Genomic DNA, 19,382 nt, shown 5'->3' with positions numbered 1-19,382 from the left:
AACATCTGCTAACCATGTGTATGTGACCAATAACATCTGCTAACCATGTGTATGTGACCAATAACATCTGCTAACCATGTGTATGTGACCAATAACATCTGCTAACCATGTGTATGTGACCAATAACATCTGCTAACCATGTGTATGTGACCAATAACATCTGCTAACCATGTGTATGTGACCAATAACATCTGCTAACCATGTGTATGTGACCAATAACATCTGCTAACCATGTGTATGTGACCAATAACATCTGCTAACCATGTGTATGTGACCAATAACATCTGCTAACCATGTGTATGTGACCAATAACATCTGCTAACCATGTGTATGTGTCCAATAACATCTGCTAACCATGTGTATGTGACCAATAACATCTGCTAACCATGTGTATGTGACCAATAACATCTGCTAACCATGTGTATGTGACCAATAACATCTGCTAACCATGTGTATGTGACCAATAACATCTGCTAACCATGTGTATGTGACCAATAACATCTGCTAACCATGTGTATGTGGCCAATAACATCTGCTAACCATGTGTATGTGACCAATAACATCTGCTAACCATGGGTATGTGACCAATAACATCTGCTAACCATGGGTATGTGACCAATAACATCTGCTAACCATGTGTATGTGACCAATAACATCTGCTAACCATGTGTATGTGACCAATAACATCTGCTAACCATGTGTATGTGACCAATAACATATGCTAACCATGTGTATGTGACCAATAACATCTGCTAACCATGTGTATGTGACCAATAACATCTGCTAACCATGTGTATGTGACCAATAACATCTGCTAACCATGTGTATGTGACCAATAACATCTGCTAACCATGTGTATGTGACCAATAACATCTGCTAACCATGTGTATGTGACCAATAACATCTGCTAACCATGTGTATGTGACCAATAACATCTGCTAACCATGTGTATGTGTCCAATAACATCTGCTAACCATGTGTATGTGACCAATAACATCTGCTAACCATGTGTATGTGACCAATAACATCTGCTAACCATGTGTATGTGACCAATAACATCTGCTAACCATGTGTATGTGACCAATAACATCTGCTAACCATGTGTATGTGACCAATAACATCTGCTAACCATGTGTATGTGACCAATAACATCTGCTAACCATGTGTATGTGACCAATAACATCTGCTAACCATGTGTATGTGACCAATAACATCTGCTAACCATGTGTATGTGACCAATAACATCTGCTAACCATGTGTATGTGACCAATAACATCTGCTAACCATGTGTATGTGTCCAATAACATCTGCTAACCATGTGTATGTGACCGATAAAAATAGATTTGATATACTTGAAGAAATTAGGAGATGGTAATCTCCCTGAATGGGGGAATGTTTAATGCCCCACCCAGCAGACTGTTGACCAATAACGTTCACGTTGTCATGCTGCGTCACACCGTTGCTAAGCTAATAATCACCCAATCCCTTCATAAAAGTCAGGGTGAGTCAAGAAATCTGCCTATTTTCCTTGACTATACAATATTCCATAGAGCAAGTTAATTATCTCACATCTCTGAAAAGATTTGTAATGTGCTTCTTGTTCATGTAATTCATGCTAATGTTGCGTTTTGTGCTAGCGCCCAATTGACTCCCATTCACTCCTTTACCCAGAATGCACCACACAGTCCATTTACAACGTAGGGGCAAAATGCACAATGGCCGTTAATATGAACTGAATGGAGTTTACCATCTTCTTATTTCTGTTATGGACCCCTTACCACTTCCTGCTGGGAGGTGGTCCTCATGTGGTCCAGCTGCGTCTCCATCCTCCGGCATTCGGCCTGGGCATCGGCCAGGCTGGCACGGAGGGCATCGGCCTCTAGGCGGGCGCGGTACAGCTCGGTCATGGTGCGATCGCGGGCATTCGCTGAGTCACGGAGTTCCGACGCCAACCTGGCGGCCTGCTGGCGAGACGCCTGGAGCTGCTCCTCACACTGGCGAAGCTGCTCCCTCAGACGACCCATCTCAGCCTGGAGAGAAGGCAGAGCAGACAGGTTAATACACACACACACACACACACTCCCCCCACAACCCCCTTCACCTTGTCGACAGCGTGTGTGTGCAGCTCTTTCTCCAGGTGGTCTTTCTGAGTGACGCAGGCTCGGAGCCTGTCCAGTTCTTCCTGGAACTGAGCGATGGTCACCTCTCTGTTGAGCTCCACAGCCTTCAGCATCTGCAGCTCTGCACTCAGCTTAGTGTTCTCCAGCTCCGTGCTGCGCAGGTGGCCCTACACACACACACAATTAGAAACTCCAGACATACAACTGCGTGCACACACACACACACACACACACACACAGGGTGTATCCTCTCACCATGTAGAGGTCCCTCTCGTCCTTGTCGTTCTCCAGCTCCGTGCTGCGCAGGTGGCCCTACACACACACACACACACACACACACACAGGGTGTATCCTCTCACCTTGTAGAGGTCCCTCTCGTCCTTGTCGTTCTTCAGTTGAGTCTCCAGACGGTCTCTTTCTGCTGTCAGCTTCTTCAACCTGTCTCTCAGACTGGACAATAACAACAACCATCACAACAGATACAGGATTCCACTGCAATAACATCAATAATGTTAGTTCTCTGTAGAGTATCTATGGTGTGTGCATTTCTCATCACCAGTCCAGTTCCTATCTTTCCAGTGTGTGTGTTCCTCCTCACTAGTCCAGTTCCTATCTTTCCAGTGTGTGTGTTCCTCCTCACTAGTCCAGTTCCTATCTTTCCAGTGTGTGTGTTCCTCCTCACCAGTCCAGTTCCTATCCTTCCAGTGTGTGTGTTCCTCCTCACCAGTCCAGTTCGGTCTCTTTCTGCAGTCCTCTCTGTGTGACTCCCAGTAGGTCCTCCTCCAGCTGTCTGACCCGGTCTGTGGCCTCCTGCAGCCTCCTCCTCACCTCCTCCCTCTCCTCTGACAGGCCCTGGGAGGAGCGCAGCAGCTCCTGCAACCACACCAAACTTAACCTGTCAATCACAAAGTCAAACAATCACAGACACAGGAAGTCAGTCCAGTCAGACCAAGGGTGTCAAACTTGGTTCCTGGAGGGCTGCCGAGTGTTTGCTGGTTTCCTTTCAATTTGTTTTCAATAAAGACCTAGACAACCAGGTCAGGGGAGTTCCTATCTAATCAATGACCTTAACAAGGGTCGGGAGGAGCAAAACCCTACAGATGCTTGGCCCCCCTGAGTTTGCCCCTTTGTCGATCAATGGAAATGCTGTGTGATAATGAATGTCAGGCCTATTTCCCTTCAAACACACTGGCTAGTTTTCCCTCCTAATGTTCTGAAGAGGAGAGGAGACAGGGAGAGGAAGACCGTACTAGCCTGTACCTGGTCCAGCCAGTAATCTCTCCTGTTGGAACACGCTCATGTTGAGAAGTAGAGGACATTAAATCACCCACAACACACACTGCACCTGACAGACAAGAATGCACACACCCCTCCATCTCGCAACACACACACACTTGTGCATCAGACGCAAACAGACAGGTGCAGTATACGAAAAATATATAAAACAAACACACACACACACCTCGTCTCCCTTGGGCTTGAATCCCTGGATGGCAGACGTTTGGGAGGCACTTCAGCAGCGCATTAAGACCTTATAAAAAGTGTCATCGTAAAACTAGCAGCCGCAAAATATGTACTTATGTTTTCATGTTCCAGCTAAAGGATATTTTAATCAGTGCTGACTAGGTGTATCCCTCTTTCCCGTACTCCACACACACACACACACACACACACACACACACACACACACACACACACACACACACACACACACACACACACACACACACACACACACACACACACACACACACACACACACACACACACACACACACACTTCAAGCAAAGTTCATGTCTAAGAAAAAGCACCAGGGGGCAGTAAGAGACTGGTTCCAATATCATCAAACTTCTCCCCTGGCAGTTTGGTTATTCACTCTACAGCACAACAAATGTTATTTAAAATAAATCACAACATTTAAGTCATTCTCAGCAGTTGCACTAAGATAAAAGATGAGACAGGAAAAAGAGAGAGAAAGACAGAGGGGGAGAGAGCGAGAGAAAGAAAGAGAGAGCGATGGAGAGAAAGAGAAAAACACAGAGAGGGCGAGAGACATAGTAGTGCCCCTAGTAGAATGGCGTGACTGGGTCATGTTTGTCCCTAAAGCTGGGCAGGGCCTTGTTTCACTCAGGTGGTTTTGTGGACACCAGTCTCTCATTCCACACACATTGCAAGCGGGTGGCATTGTTAGTGTGTGTCTGTGCGGGTGAATGAGAATGAGAATGTGTGTGTGTGGGGAGGCGGAGTAGTTTGTGGGATTGACTGTGTGTGTGTGTGTGTGGGCTTGACGTCATATTTGATTACTCTGTGGTTGAGATGGAATCGCCCTGACGCCAGATGCTTGGGAGACCGTATCCCGTTAACGTTCAGGCCCAGTGACTCAGATCATTAAAGAGGGACAGAGAGACTGGCACACACACACACACACAAACAAGCAAAGAAAAAAAAAAGAAAAAATAATGACAGTCTGCAAATACACAGTTCACAAAGAGACGCACACACACACACACACACACTGCTTTGTGTGTACAAACATGGACAGAGATCATTCATAAACTTCAGGCCTTTGATGTTTTTAACCTGTGATCACTGAAGAGGAACTGGCACCGACCGACTACTCACAGGTGTCTCTCCTGCTTCCCCTCTCTGTACAGCTTCCTGACTACAATATACATTTGGAAAGAATTCAGACCCCTCAACCTTTTACACATTATGTTACGTCACAGCCTTATTCTAAAATGGATTCAATTGTTATTATTTTCCTCATCAATCTACACACAATACCCCATAATGACATCACAATACCCCATAATGACATCACAATACCCCATAATGACATCACAATACCCCATAATGACTAAGCAGAAACAGGGTTGCAGAAATGAATACATAAGTATTCAGACCCGTTAAGAAGGACTTTGTTAAAGCACCTTTGGCAGCGATTACAGCCTCAAGTCTTCTTGGGTATGACGCGACAAGCTTGGCAAACCTGTATTTGGGGAGTTTCTCCCATTCTTCTCTGCAGATAGTCTCAAGTTGCTGCACAGCTATTTTCAGGTCTCTCCAGAGATGTTCGATCGGGTTCAAGTCTCGGCTCTGGCTGGGCCGCTCAAGGACATTCAGAGACCTGTCCCGAAGCCACTCCTGCAACTCCTGCCTTTACATGGCTGTGTGCTTAGGGTCATTGTCCTGTTGGAAAGTGAACCTTCGCCCCAGTCTGAGGTCCTGAGTGCTCTGGAGCAGGTTTTCATCAAGGATCCCTCTGTACTTTGCTCCGATCCTGACTGGTCTCCCAGAACCTGCCGCTGAAAAACATCCCCACAGCATGATGCTGCCACCACCATGCTTCACCGTAGGAATGGTGCCAGGTTTCCTCCAGACGTGACACTTGGCATTCAGGCCAAAGAGTTCAATCTTGGTTTCATCAGACCAGAGAATCTTGTTCAGGCCAAAGAGTCCTTTAGGTGCCTTTTGTAAACTCCAAGCAGGCTGTCATGTGCCGTTTACTGAGGAGTGGCTTCCATCTGGCCGTTCTACCATAAAGGCCTGATTGGTGGAGTGCTGCAGAGATGGTTGTCCTTCTGGAAGGTTCTCCAATCTCCACAGAGGAACTCTGTCTGAGTGCCCATCGGGTTCTCTGTCACCTCCCTGACCAAGGCCCTTCTCCCCCGATTGCTCAGTTTGGCCGGGCGGCCAGCTCTTGGAAGTCTTGGTGGTTACAAACTTCTTCCATTTAAGAATGATGAATCACTGTGATCTTGGGGACCAGAAATGTTTTGGTACTCTTCCCCAGATCTGTGCCTCGACACAATCCTGTCGTCTCGGAGCTCTATAGACAATTCCTGCAACTTGGCTTGGTTTAGATCTGAAATGCACTGTCAAATGTGGGACCTTATATAGACAGGTGTGTGCCTTTCCAAATCATGTCCAATCAATTGAATTTACCGCGGGTGCACTCAGAATCAAGTTGTAGAAACATCTCAAGGATGATCAATGGAAACAGGATGCACCTGAGGTCAATTTCGATTCTCAGAGCAAAGGGTCTGAATACTTAAGGTATTTTTTATATACACTCTTTATATACATTTAGTCGACTGGTCGATTGTTTGGTCGATAAGACTTTTGATCTTTAGTCGAGCAATCAGTCGCAAATTACTGTTATTTCTTTCATGGTGCACAAGACACCGGTCTGATTCGCACCTGTCTCAGTGGATTCATCCCCCATTGCGGAGGCTGTGGGGATGGCACAGTCCATCACTCTAAGACGTGCATTACTGAAATTGTATATGGTGATATTGTGTAAGAACGATGGTGCAACACTAAGGAAACAAATATTTCAGAACAAATGTGCCAGCTCCCGCGTTGGATAGCGGTCACTGTCTGCGGTTCTGAAACACTGTGCTGTTGAATTGAAGCCTTTTCCTAGACCATGTTGCTATGTGCATAATAGCAAAGTTAACCGGCATATTGGTGTTGAGAACAATGCGGAGAGAGGAAACCAACTTAATTAGGTCCATAATCAATAGCCTAACCTGTTAAATGTGCCTGGCTTTATAAATCATCCATATATTCAGTAGCAGTCAAAAGTTTGTACACACCTCCTCATTCAATGGTTTATTTAGTTATTTTTACTATTTTCTACATTGTAGAATAATAGTGAAGACATCAAAACTATGAAATAACACATATGGAATCATGTAGTAACCAAAAAAGTTTTAAATTAAAATATATTTTATATTTGAGATTCTTCAAAGTAGCCACCCTTTGCCTTGATGACAGCTTTGCACACTCTTGGCATTCTCCCAACCTGCTTCACCTGGAATGCTTTTCCAAGTCTTGAAGGAGTTCCCACATGCTGAGGACTTGATGGCTGCTGTTTCTACACACTGCAGCCAAACTCATCCCAAACCATCTCAATTGGGTTGAGGTAGGGGTGATTGTGGAGGTCAGGTGATTGTGGAGGCCAGGTCATCTGATACAGCACTCCATCACTCTGCTTCTTGGTCAAATATCCCTTACACAGCCTGGGAGGTGTGTTGGGTCATTGTCCTGTTGAAAAACAAATGATAGTCCCACTAAGCGCAAACCAGATGGGATGGCGTATCGATTCAGAATGCTGTGGTAGCCATGCTGGTCATGCGTGCCTTGAATTCTAAATATATCACCTACAGTGTCACCAGTAAAGCACCTCCACACCATCGCACCTCCTCCTCCATGCTTCACGGTGGGAACCACACATGCGGAGATCATCCGTTCACTTACTCTGCGTCTCACAAAGACACGGCGGTTGGAACCAAAACTCTCATATTTGGACTCATCAGACCAAAGGACAGATTTCCACCAGTCTAATGTCCATTGCTCATGTTTCATGCCCCAAGCAAGTCTCTTCTTCTTATTGGTGTCCTTTAGTAGTGGTTTCTCTGCAGAAATTCGACCATGAAGGCCTGATTCACACAGTGAAGGCCTGATTCCTCTGAACAGTTCATGTTGAGATGTGTCTGTTACTTGAAGTTTGTGAAGCATTTATTTGGGCTGCAATTTCTGAGGCTGTTAAGTCTAATGATTTTCCGGATTGACTGACCTTCATGTCTTAAAGTAATGATGGACTGTTGTTTCTCTTTTCTTATTTGAGCTGTTCTTGCCATAATATGGACTGAGACATATTTTATCAAATAGGGCTATCTTTTGTATACCACCAATCCCTTGTCATACAACTGATTGGCTCAAACGCATTAAGAAGGAAAGACATTTCACAAATTAACAAGGCACACATGTTAATTGAAATGCATTCCAGGTGACTACCTCATGAAGCTGGTTGAGAGAATGCCAAGAGTGTTTAACAATTGATTGATTAATACATGATTCCATATGTGTTATTTCATAGTTGTGATGTCTTCACCACTCTTCTACAATGTAGAAAATATTTTTTTATATATATATTTTTTTTTAATTGAATGAATAGCTGTTCTAAAACTTTTGACCGGTAGTGTATATATACAGAAATAAGACATTTTGCCTGTTTGTTTAATAGCGTACTGATTCCTTGAGCACCAAGCCTCACACAACCATGTTGGATAAAGCAATTTCACAAATTCAGCTGTTTTTAATCTTTGCTATGCTGTAATAAAGGCTTTATACATTCTTGTTTTTTAACTGAAAAGCAGCACCTGTTTGTCACACATACTACTGACGCAGCCATCACTCCTATACCCTCTTTTCTTATTATTATTATCATTGTTATTATGATCATCATTATAATATGACTAATGGCATTACCATCAGTAGGGTTAGTATAGCAGCCTTGTATAACTACCATCGATCTGTAGGCCTAAGGCCTGTTCAGAGGTCTTCATACCATAACTTACTTAGGCCCATATGTCAATATATCGGCTGCTCTACCCATCAATCATGCAATCGTCCATGTCATCACACAGCATACGAAATCAAACATTTTAGTTTGAAAATGAAATAACAAAGGGAGCCTTGAATAATTAGCCTAAACTATAAAGACACCATTCCATGTCGGCAATTGTATTCACGAACGCATGCGACTGTTTTTAGTCTTTGCTGTAATAAAGGCTTTACAAAAAAGATACACATATACATTTATTTAGTGTTGTTAACACTGTTCCAAATGGTCATTTATATTGTAACCTAACAGCACCTGTTTGGCACAGACAATACCCAGGCAGCATTTGCTCCTAACCTTATTTTTCTTCATCACCAGTTGCTTCCACAACTAAGTCAAATTTCTTCCACAGATCTGACTTCCCCTTTCCCTCCTGAGCAACTAGTAAACATTCCCCCATTTCGAGTTTATTTTCACATTCTCCACATCCATTTTGCTGTCACATGTGTTACAGTGTTGGGAGTTTGTTATAACCAATTTTTTGATGTGATTGTGACAGGCTATAGGTCAGGCCCTATTGGTCACGTGCATGAGATGCATACATGTGGCACGTAAAGAGAGCAAGGGTTCAGGGAATAGGGAAGGTTTTTCCTAAACAAATGAAGGTTTTGGTAACAGAACTTTCTGTGGAGGTCGTTGCAGCAGGGAGGAGAGAGACAGCTGCTTGTTGTCTCTCTTTTTTCACCAAGTCTGAGCCTGGCCCGGTGAACTCCCTCTAGAGCCATTTGTATCTTAATTCTTTCATCAAACAGTGTACTTAATGCATCCAACAAGCTCAGTGCATATAGTTGATTTTATTAAAACACATAGGGTGTGTCTATATATGGAAAAATACACATTTTAACATTTCAACCATGGATTGTGCAGCCTCCTGTGCTCATCTCTCTTCTCCCTTCATCTCCCTCTCTCCTCCTCCTTCCCCCCTCTCTTCCTCTCCTCTCCCTTCATCTCTTTCGCTCTTCCTCTCCCCCCTCTCCTCTCCCTTCCTATCCTCCTCCCCCTTCTGCTCCCACTCCTCTCGTCCTCTCCCTCTCTTCCTCTCTCATTCTCTCTTCCTCTCCACTCCCTTCCTCTCCCCTCTCTCATCCTCTCCCTTCCTCTCCCCTCCTTTCTTCCTCTTCCTCTCATCCTCTCTTCTCAAATTCCTCTCCACTCCCTTCCCCTCTCCACACCTTTCCTCTCTCCTCTCCCTTCCTCTCTCCTTTCCTGTCTCATCCTCCCTTTCCCTCCTCTCCTTTCCTCTCCACTCCACTCCCATCTCTCCCTTCCTCTCCTCTCCCTTCCTCTCCCGCTCTTCTTCTCCTCTCCATTCCTCTCTTCCTCTCTCCTCTCCCTTCCTCTCTTCCCACCCTCTCCGCTCTTCCCCCCTCACATATCTTCCCTCCTCTCTCCCCCTCTTCCCTCCTCTCCTCCCCACTCTTCCTCTCTCTCTTCCCCAAATCCTCTCCCTTCCTCCCTCTCTTCCTCAATCCTCTCCATTCCTCTCTCCCTTCCCCCACTCCTCTCCCTTTCCTCATCCTCTCCCTCTCTTCCCTCTTCTCTCCCCCTCTCCTCCCCCCTCTCTTCCTCTACCTTCCTCCCTCTCTTCCCCCAATCCTCTCCATTCATCCCTCTCTTCCCCCCACTCCTCTCCCTTCCTCTCTCCTCCCCTCTCCTCTCTCCCCCTCTTTCCCCTCTCCATTCCTCCCTCTCTTCCCCCCACTCCTCTCCCTTCCTCTCTCCTCCCCTCTCTCCCCCTCTTCCTCTCCTCCCCCTCCTCTCTCCCCCTCTTCCTCTCCTCCCCCTCACCTCTCCCTTCTTCTCTTCCCCCCTCACCTCTCCCTTCCTCTCCCCCCTCTCCTTTCCGCTCTTCCCCCTCTCCTCTCCGTGACGCTCCTCTCTTCTTCCCCTCACCTCTCCCTTCCTCTATTCCACCCTCACCTCTCCCTTCCTCTATTCCACCCTCACCTCTCCCTTCCTCTCTTCCCCCCTCACCTCTCCCTTCCTCTATTCCACCCTCACCTCTCCCTTCCTCTCTCCTCCCCTCACCTCTCCCTTCCTCTCTCCTCTACTCCACCCCTCTCCCTCTCTTCTTTCCCCCCTCCCCTCTCCTTTCCTCTCTTCCCCCCTCCTCTCCCTCCCTCACCTGGTTGTGCGTGCGTAGAAGGTAGCAGGTCTCCCTCTCCTGCTCCCTCTCTCTGTGCAGCCTCCTGTGCTCCTCCTGCAGCTGCTGTTTCTCCTTCTGAAGGTGATGTAATCTCTTCAACAGCTCCCTGCGCTCCTGCTGCGCCTCCTCTACACGCTGCTGCTCACCACAGGAGGGGAGAGGGGAAGAGAGGAAAGGGGAAGAGAGGAGAGGAAGGGGGAGGTGAGGGGGGAAGAGAGGAAAGAAAGGGAGAGTGAAGAGGAAATAAAGGGAGGGAAGGGAGAGGAGAGGAGAGGAAGAGAGGAAGGAAGAGGAGAGGAAATGAGAGGGGTGAAGAGAGGAAAGGAGAGGAGAGGGGGAAGAGAGGATGGAAGAGGAGAGGAAGGGAGAAAAGAGGAGGGGAGAGGAGAGGGGGAAGAGAGGAAGGGAGAGGAGTGGGGGGAGAGAGAGGAAGGGAGAGGAGAGGAAGGAAGAGGCAAGGGTGGAAGAGAAGAAGGAAGAGGAGAGGGAGAGGAGAAAGAGAGGAAGGAAGAGGAGTAGGAAGGGAGAGGAGAGGGGGAAGGGAAGAAGGGAGAGAAGAGGAAGAGAGAGGAAGGGAGAGGAGAGGAAAGGAGAGGGGTGAAGAGAGGAAGGGAGAGGAGAGGGGGAAGAGGACGGATAGGAGAGGAAGGGAGAAGAGAGGAAGGAAGAGGAGGGGAGAGGAGAGGGGGAAGAGAGGAGCGGGGGGAGAGGAGAGGGGGACAGAGAAGAAGGAAGAGGAGAGGGAGAGGAGAAAGAGAGGAAAGAAGAGGAGAGGGAGAGGAGAAAGAGAGGAAAGAGGAGGGGGGGGAGAATAAGGAAGAGAGGAAGGGAGAGGAGAAAGAGAGGAAGGAAGAGGAGTAGGAAGGGAGAGGAGAGAGGGGAAGGGAAGAAGGGAGAGAAGAGGAAGAGAGAGGAAAGGGGTGAAGAGAGGAAATAAAGGGAGAGGAAGGAAGAGGAAAGGAGAGGGGTGAAGGGAGGAAGGGAGAGGAGAGGGGGAAGAGAGGAGCGGGGGGAAGAGAAGAAGGAAGAGGAGAGGGAGAGGAGAAAGAGAGGAAAGAAGAGGAGAGGGGGGAGAGAAGAAGGAAGAGAGGAAGGGAGAGGAAAGCGGGGAAGAGAATAAGGGAGGAAGGGAGCGGAGAGGGGAAGAGAGGAAGGAAGAGGAGAGGAAAGGAGAGGGTTGAAGAGAGGAAGGGAGAGGAGAGGGGGAAGAGAAGAGGAAGGGAGAAGGGGGAAGAGAAGAGGAAGGGAGAGGGGGAAGAGAAGAATGAAGAGAAGAGGGGGGAAGAGAAGAAGGAAGAGGAGAGGAAGGGGGAAGAGAGGAAGGAAGAGGAGGGGAGAGGGGAGGGGGAAGAGAGGAGCGGAGGGAGAGAGAGGAAGGGAGAGGAGAGGGGGGAAGAGAAGAAGGAAGAGGAGAGGGAGAGGAGAAAGAGAGGAAAGAAGAGGAGAGGGGGGGAGAGAAGAAGGAAGAGAGGAAGGGAGAGGAAAGGGGGGAAGAGAATAAGGGAGGAAGGGAGAGGAGAGGGGAAGAGAGGAAGGAAGAGGAGAGGAAGGGAGAAGAGAGGGGAAGAGAAGAAGGAAGAGGAGAGGAGGGAAGAGAAGAGGAAGGGAGAGGGGGGAAGAGTAAGGGAGAGGGGGAAGAGAAGAGGTGGGAAGAGAAGAGGAGGGGAGAGGGGGGAAAAGGAGAGGAAGGGAGAGGGGGAAGAGAAGAGGAGGGGAGAGGGGGGAAAAGGAGAGGAAGGGAGAGGGGGAAGAGAGGAAGGAAGAGGAGAGGAAGGGAAGAAGGAAGATGAGAGGAAGGGAGAGGAGAGGGGAAGAGAGGAAGGAAGAGGAGAGGGAGAAGAGAGGAAGGAAGAGGAGAGGTGGGAAGAGAAGAGGAAGGGAGAGGGGGGAAGAGAAGAGTAAGGGAGAAGAGAGGAAGGGAGAGGGGAAGAGAGGAAGGAAGAGGAGAGGAAGGGAGAAGAGAGGAAGGAAGATGAGGAGGGAAGAGAAGAGGAAGGGAGAGGGGGGAAGAGAAGAGTAAGGGAGAGGGGGAAGAGAAGAGTAAGGGAGAGGGGGAAGAGAAGAGGGGGGAAGAGAGGAAGGAAGAGGGGAGGAAGGGAGAGGAGAGGGGAAGAGAGGAAGGAAGAGGAGAGGAAGGGAGAAGAGAGGAAGGAAGAGGAGGGAAGAGAAGAGGAAGGGAGAGGGGGGAAGAGAAGAGGAAGGGAGAGGGGGGAAGAGAAGAGGAAGGGAGAGGGGGGAAGAGAAGAGGAAGGGAGAGGGGGAAGAGAAGAGGGGCAAAGAGAAGAGGAGGGGAGAGGGAGGAAAAGGAGAGGAAGGGAGAGGGGGAAGAGAGGAAGGAAGAGGAGAGGAAGGGAAGAAGGAAGAGGAGAGGAAGGGAGAGGAGAGGGGGGAAGAGAATAAGGAAGAGGAGGAAGGGAAAGAGAAGAAGGAAAAGGAGAGGAAAGGAGAGGAGAAGAGAGGAAGCCAGGAGCCAATTGTATAAAGTGGATTAGAGTTTTTTGGCATATATTTGGTAATTGCATTTAGACTGTAAACTGGTACATTTTGATGGCTATACTGCATCTCTGTATGTGTACCTCCAGCACACTGCTCTTGGTGGTCACCACCAGTATGTCTGAGTTGTTGTCGTCCTCGGTAACGGTGAGACAGTCCTCGGTGGGCGTGGCTGGGCGAAACAGGAAAGGCGTGCTGGCGCCTCTGATGTCACCCATGTGCGTGACGTAACAGAGCTGATAGAACTCCCCGTCACTCTTGGGAACATAGTGCCCTGCATAGGAGACAGATTGTTAGGACGTTACGAAGGTTGTGTAGTGTGCCATTTTGAGACAGTATCATCAGGTGAATTGGAGGAGTGCTGATCTAGGACCTGGTCCCCCTTGTCCATATAATCATACTCATTATGATCTAAAAGGCTAAACTGATCCAAGGTCAGCACTCTGAGAGGCGTTGTGAACATCGGCCCAGTCCAGTCTATGGGCTGAATCCTGACTTTGTGTATAAATCTTCTGTTATAATGCACCACTCATCTTCCATACGTTTCATCTTATTCTGATAGTAAATGCATTCTTCAATCAACGGTCAAAGTCCAGTCCGAGTAAAAGTCCAGTAATTTAACCTCACTGTATTTGAGGTAAAGATCACGGTCAGTGATGTTCAACATATGCACAAGTCAGAGAGTTTCACCAACACACTACAGCGGGCTTTTCACTGTCTCATATCTGACCCTGTCAGCCCCTGTAAAACCAGTTCACCGGTCCTCCATGGAGTGTGTGTGTGTGTGTGTGTATATGTGTTATCCCTGCAGAGGCAGAGAGGTGTTCAAGTCTCTGACCAAGGTTGCGGTTGGGTTCCATCAATAAAATAAGGGAGGTGGTTTTTATATGACCGTTAAATCCAGGGTTTATCTTAGTATACCACGGTAGTTGTGTGTGTGTTTGTAAGTGTGTAAATGTACGTCTGTGTGTGTTTGTAAGTGTGTAAGTGTAAGGTGAAACAGGGCAGTTAACCCCACTGTGTGTGTTTGTGTGTTTGTAAGTGTGTAAATGTAAGGTAAAACAGGGCAGTTAACCCCACTGTGTGTGTGTTTGTGTGTTTGTAAGTGTGTAAATGTAAGGTAAAACAGGGCAATTAACCCCACTGTGTGTGTGTTTGTGTGTTTGTAAGTGTGTAAATGTAAGGTAAAACAGGGCAGTTAACCCCACTGTGTGTGTTTGTGTGTTTGTAAGTGTGTAAATGTACGTCTGTGTGTGTTTGTAAGTGTGTAAATGTAAGGTAAAACAGGGTAGTTAACCCCACTGTGTGTGTTTGTGTGTTTGTAAGTGTGTAAATGTACGTCTGTGTGTGTTTGTGTGTTTGTAAGTGTGTAAATGTATGTCTGTGTGTTTGTAAGTGTGTAAATGTAAGGTAAAACAGGGCTGTTAACCCCACTGTGTGTGTTTGTGTGTTTGTAAGTGTGTAAATGTAAGGTAAAACAGGGCAATTAACCCCACTGTGTGTGTGTTTGTGTGTTTGTAAGTGTGTAAATGTACGTCTGTGTGTGTTTGTGTGTTTGTAAGTGTGTAAATGTATGTCTGTGTGTTTGTAAGTGTGTAAATGTAAGGTAAAACAGGGCAGTTAAGCCCACTGTGTGTGTTTGTGTGTTTGTAAGTGTGTAAATGTAAGGTAAAACAGGGCAGTTAACCCCACTGTGTGTGTGTTTGTGTGTTTGTAAATGTGTAAATGTACGTCTGTGTGTGTTTGTGTGTTTGTAAGTGTGTAAATGTATGTCTGTGTGTTTGTAAGTGTGTAAATGTATGGTAAAACAGGGCAGTTAACCCCACTGTGTGTGTTTGTGTGTTTGTAAGTGTGTAAATGTAAGGTAAAACAGGGTAGTTAACCCCACTGTGTGTGTTTGTGTGTTTGTAAGTGTGTAAATGTACGTCTGTGTGTGTTTGTGTGTTTGTAAGTGTGTAAATGTATGTCTGTGTGTTTGTAAGTGTGTAAATGTAAGGTAAAACAGGGCAGTTAACCCCACTGTGTGTGTTTGTGTGTTTGTAAGTGTGTAAATGTAAGGTAAAACAGGGCAGTTAACCCCACTGTGTGTGTGTTTGTGTGTTTGTAAGTGTGTAAATGTACGTCTGTGTGTTTGTGTGTTTGTAAGTGTGTAAATGTATGTCTGTGTGTTTGTAAGTGTGTAAATGTAAGGTAAAACAGGGCAGTTAACCCCACTGTGTGTGTTTGTGTGTTTGTAAGTGTGTAAATGTACGTCTGTGTGTGTTTGTGTGTTTGTAAGTGTGTAAATGTATGTCTGTGTGTTTGTAAGTGTGTAAATGTAAGGTAAAACAGGGCAGTTAACCCCACTGTGTGTGTTTGTGTGTTTGTAAGTGTGTAAATGTAAGGTAAAACAGGGCAGTTAACCCCACTGTGTGTGTGTTTGTGTGTTTGTAAGTGTGTAAATGTACGTCTGTGTGTGTTTGTGTGTTTGTAAGTGTGTAAATGTATGTCTGTGTGTTTGTAAGTGTGTAAATGTAAGGTAAAACAGGGCAGTTAACCCCACTGTGTGTGTTTGTGTGTTTGTAAGTGTGTAAATGTAAGGTAAAACAGGGTAGTTAACCCCACTGTGTGTGTGTTTGTGTGTTTGTAAGTGTGTAAATGTACGTCTGTGTGTTTGTGTGTTTGTAAGTGTGTAAATGTATGTCTGTGTGTTTGTAAGTGTGTAAATGTAAGGTAAAACAGGGCAGTTAACCCCACTGTGTGTGTTTGTGTGTTTGTAAGTGTGTAAATGTAAGGTAAAACAGGGCAGTTAACCCCACTGTGTGTGTGTGTGTGTGTTTGTAAGTGTGTAAATGTAAGGTAAAACAGGGCAGTTAACCCCACTGTGTGTGTGTGTGTGTTTGTAAGTGTGTAAATGTATGTCTGTGTGTTTGTAAGTGTGTAAATGTAAGGTAAAACAGGGCAGTTAACCCCACTGTGTGTGTTTGTGTGTTTGTAAGTGTGTAAATGTAAGGTAAAACAGGGCAGTTAACCCCACTGTGTGTGTGTGTGTGTTTGTAAGTGTGTAAATGTAAGGTAAAACAGGGCAGTTAAGCCCACTGTGTGTGTTTGTGTGTTTGTAAGTGTGTAAATGTAAGGTAAAACAGGGCAGTTAACCCCACTGTGTGTGTGTGTGTGTTTGTAAGTGTGTAAATGAAGTTAAAAATACAAATAAAAAGAGGTTCAATAAAAAGAAACAAATGGACAGTGTTTACGTGTCGGAGTGTAAGAGATGAGATGTTTTTTTGTTTTACATTTAACTAGGCAGGTCAGTTAAGAACATATTCTTATTTTCAATGACGGCCTAGGAACAGTGGGTTAACTGCCTTGTTCAGGGGCAGAACAACAGATTTTTACCTTATGAGCTCGGGGATTTGATCTTGCAACCTTTCGGTTACTAGTCCAACGCTCTAACCACTAGGCTGGCTACCTGCCACCCCAGTGTGTGTGTACAGTGTGTGTGAGGGTAAGTGTACAGTGTGTGTGTGAATGTGAGTGTACCTTGGAACACCACAGCCCTGTGTACAGTGCTTCCAGGTTGGTAGTTTTCCGGCATAGGAGACCACAGGAAGGTGTAGTAATCCCTCGCTGTGTTCCAACCCACCTATACACCCAAAGCAGGAGGAGAGGGTCTAGCTAAAACACACACTACCATAGTGTTCTCACACCAAGACAGGACACATCGCAAGACTGGGTTGCATTCCAAATGCAACAATATTCCTTATTTAATGCACTATTTATTTGTATAGATACATACAGTTCTAGTCAAAAGTTTGGACACACCTAATCATTCCAGGATTTTTCTTTATTTTTACATTGTAGAATAATAGTGAAGACATCAAAACTATGAAATAACACATATGGACTCATTTAGTAACCAAAAGTGTAAAACAACTCAAAACATATTTTAGATTTTAGATTCTTCAAAGTAGCCACCCTTTGCCTTGATTACAGCTTTGCACACTCTTGGCATTCTCTCAACCAGCTTCATGTGGTAGTCACCTGGAATGCATTTCAATTAACAGCTGTGCCTTGTTAAAAGTTAATTTGTGGAATTTCTTTCCTTTGTAATGCGTTATAGACCTATATGTTAAAAAAAGACCAAGTCCATATTATGGCAAGAACAGCTCAAATAAGCAAAGAGAAATGACAGTCCATCATTACTTTAAGACATGAAGGTCAGTCAATCAGGAAAATTTCAGTCGTAAAAAAAACAACCTTCCATTGCTATGATGAAACTGGCTCTCATGAGGACCACCACAGGAAAGGAAGACCCAGAGTTACCTCTGCTGCAGAGAATAAGGTCATTAGAGTTAATAGCCTCAGAAATGTCAGTGATTTATTCACTGTCTGTGATTTATTTAGAATTCAAGGCACACTTAACCAGCATGGCTACCACATCATTCTGCAGCGATACAACATCCCATCTGGTTTGCTCTTAGTGGGACTATCATTTGTTTTTCAACAGGACAATGACCCAACACACCTCCAGGCTGTGTAAGGGCTATTTGACCAAGGAGAGTGATGGAGTGCTGCATCAGATGATCTGGCCTCCACAATCCCCCGACCTCAAACCAATTGAGATGGTTTGGGATGAGTTGGACCGCAGAGTGAAGGAAAGGCAGCCAACAAGTGCTCAGCATGTGGGAACTCCTTCAAGACTGTTGGGAAAGCATTCCAGGTGACTACCTCATGAAGCTGGTTGAGAGAATGTAATCAAGGCAAAGGATGTCTACTTTGAAGAATCTGAAATATAAAATATATTTTGACTTGTTTAACACTTTTTTTGGTTACTACAAGATTCCAAATGTGCTATTTCATAGTTTTGATGTTTTCACTATTACTCTACAATGTAGAAAATAGTCAAACTGTAGACCTATTTCTTATTTTAAATGTGCCCTGTACATACAACATAAATATACACATCATACCTAAACATATAGACATTAATATACAAAAACACAGTCATGGGAAGCACAAATAAAACATCACAAACCACCCAGAAGTCACAAATAAGTCCCCAATCAATACTTTAAATTGCCCGAACGGCACCAGAACATCAAGATGAAATGTCTTTTGAATTTGAATCCAGTAATACGATGCATTAAAACTAAAAGTAGATTTACCTAGCTCAGTGGAGACCCTGGAACATCAAGAGTTCCAATCAAGAGTAACCAATCCTGTGAACGGGTTAGGCAACTCAGGTGTCTTAGATAAGAGGGAGTTTGTGAAGCAGGGCCTTGTAAACAAAAAGGGAGTAATGTAGAGATATATGGGTGTTTAGCGAAGTCCAGCCAACTTTTAGATACATAATGCAGTAATAAGTATCAAATCTGTCCCCTGTAACAAAACGAAGGGCACAACGGCAGACGGCCTCCAAACGTTTAAGGCTAGTAGAGTCATGATATCACCATAACCAGGAACAGATGAAAAGGTTGACTGAATAATCTGCTTCCTACTGCTTAGAGGAAGGCACCATCTGTTACATCTGCAGTATATGTTCTTTAAATGTAAAATACACATCAATCCAAATGCCTAAATATTTACAGTGCATTCGGAAAGTATTCAGACCCCTTGACTTTTTCCACGTTGTTAAAATTACAGCCTTATTCTAAAATGGATTCAAAAAATTTCCCCCCTCATCAATCTACACACAATACCCCATAATGACAAGGTGAAAACAGGTTTTTAGAAATGTTTGCAAATTTATTAAACATAGAAAACTAAAATGAATTATTTACATAAGCATTCAGACCCTTTGCCATGAGACTCAAAATTGAGCTCAGGTGCATCCTGTTCCCATTGAACATCCTTGAGATGTTTCTACAACTTGATTGGAGTCCACCTGTGGTAAATTCAATTGATTGTACATGCTTTGGAAAGGCACACACCTGTCTATATAAGGTTCCACAGCTCACAGTGCATGTCAGAGCAAAAGCCAAGCCATGAGGTCAAAGGAATTGTCGGTAGAGCTCTGAGACAGGATTGTGTCGAAACACAGATCTGGGGAAGGGTACCAAAACATTTCTGCAGATTTGAATGTCCCCAAGAACACAGTGGCCTCCATCATACTTAAATGGAAGAAGTTTGGAACCAACAAGACTCTTCCTAGAGCTGGCTGCCCTGCCAAACTGAGCAATCGGGGGAGAAGGGCCTTGGTCAGGTATGTGACCAAGAACCCGATGGTCACACTGA

The 19,382-nt window shown here is 45.4% G+C and overlaps 1 protein-coding gene across 19 annotated transcripts in view; it reads right to left on the bottom strand.

Annotated features, from left to right (window-relative positions):
- The window catches only part of LOC110489384 (tax1-binding protein 1 homolog B), a 52,914-nt gene that overhangs the window by 21,435 nt on the left and 12,097 nt on the right, over positions 1 to 19,382 (bottom strand). For 6 of the 19 annotated variants that reach the window (XR_016493504.1, XR_016493505.1, XR_016493506.1 and 3 more), the window contains exons 3-10: positions 16,689 to 16,791; positions 13,253 to 13,443; positions 10,656 to 10,814; positions 2,845 to 2,993; positions 2,480 to 2,570; positions 2,376 to 2,432; positions 2,102 to 2,287; positions 1,779 to 2,030 (exon numbers count right to left, since the gene is read on the bottom strand). Coding sequence is in view for 8 of the 19 variants with exons in the window: in XM_090227579.1 (XP_090083705.1) it covers positions 1,779 to 2,030; positions 2,102 to 2,287; positions 2,376 to 2,432; positions 2,480 to 2,570; positions 2,845 to 2,993; positions 10,656 to 10,814; positions 13,253 to 13,443; positions 16,689 to 16,791 (1,188 nt within the window). In the remaining 11 variants the exon portion in view is untranslated. Of the gene's footprint in view, positions 1 to 1,778; positions 2,031 to 2,101; positions 2,288 to 2,375; positions 2,433 to 2,479; positions 2,571 to 2,844; positions 3,016 to 10,655; positions 10,815 to 13,252; positions 13,444 to 16,688; positions 16,792 to 19,382 lie in introns of all 19 variants that reach the window. The other 13 variants (XR_016493510.1, XR_016493511.1, XM_036971549.2 and 10 more) reach the window with 5 other exon arrangements.

This window comes from Oncorhynchus mykiss, chromosome 30 (genome assembly GCF_057628025.1).
Source record: "Oncorhynchus mykiss isolate SJ-2025 chromosome 30, ASM5762802v1, whole genome shotgun sequence".
Taxonomy (NCBI): Eukaryota; Metazoa; Chordata; class Actinopteri; order Salmoniformes; family Salmonidae; genus Oncorhynchus; species Oncorhynchus mykiss.
The sequence above is the reverse complement of the archived record's forward strand: the minus strand, read 5'-3'. Positions and strand labels throughout refer to the sequence as shown.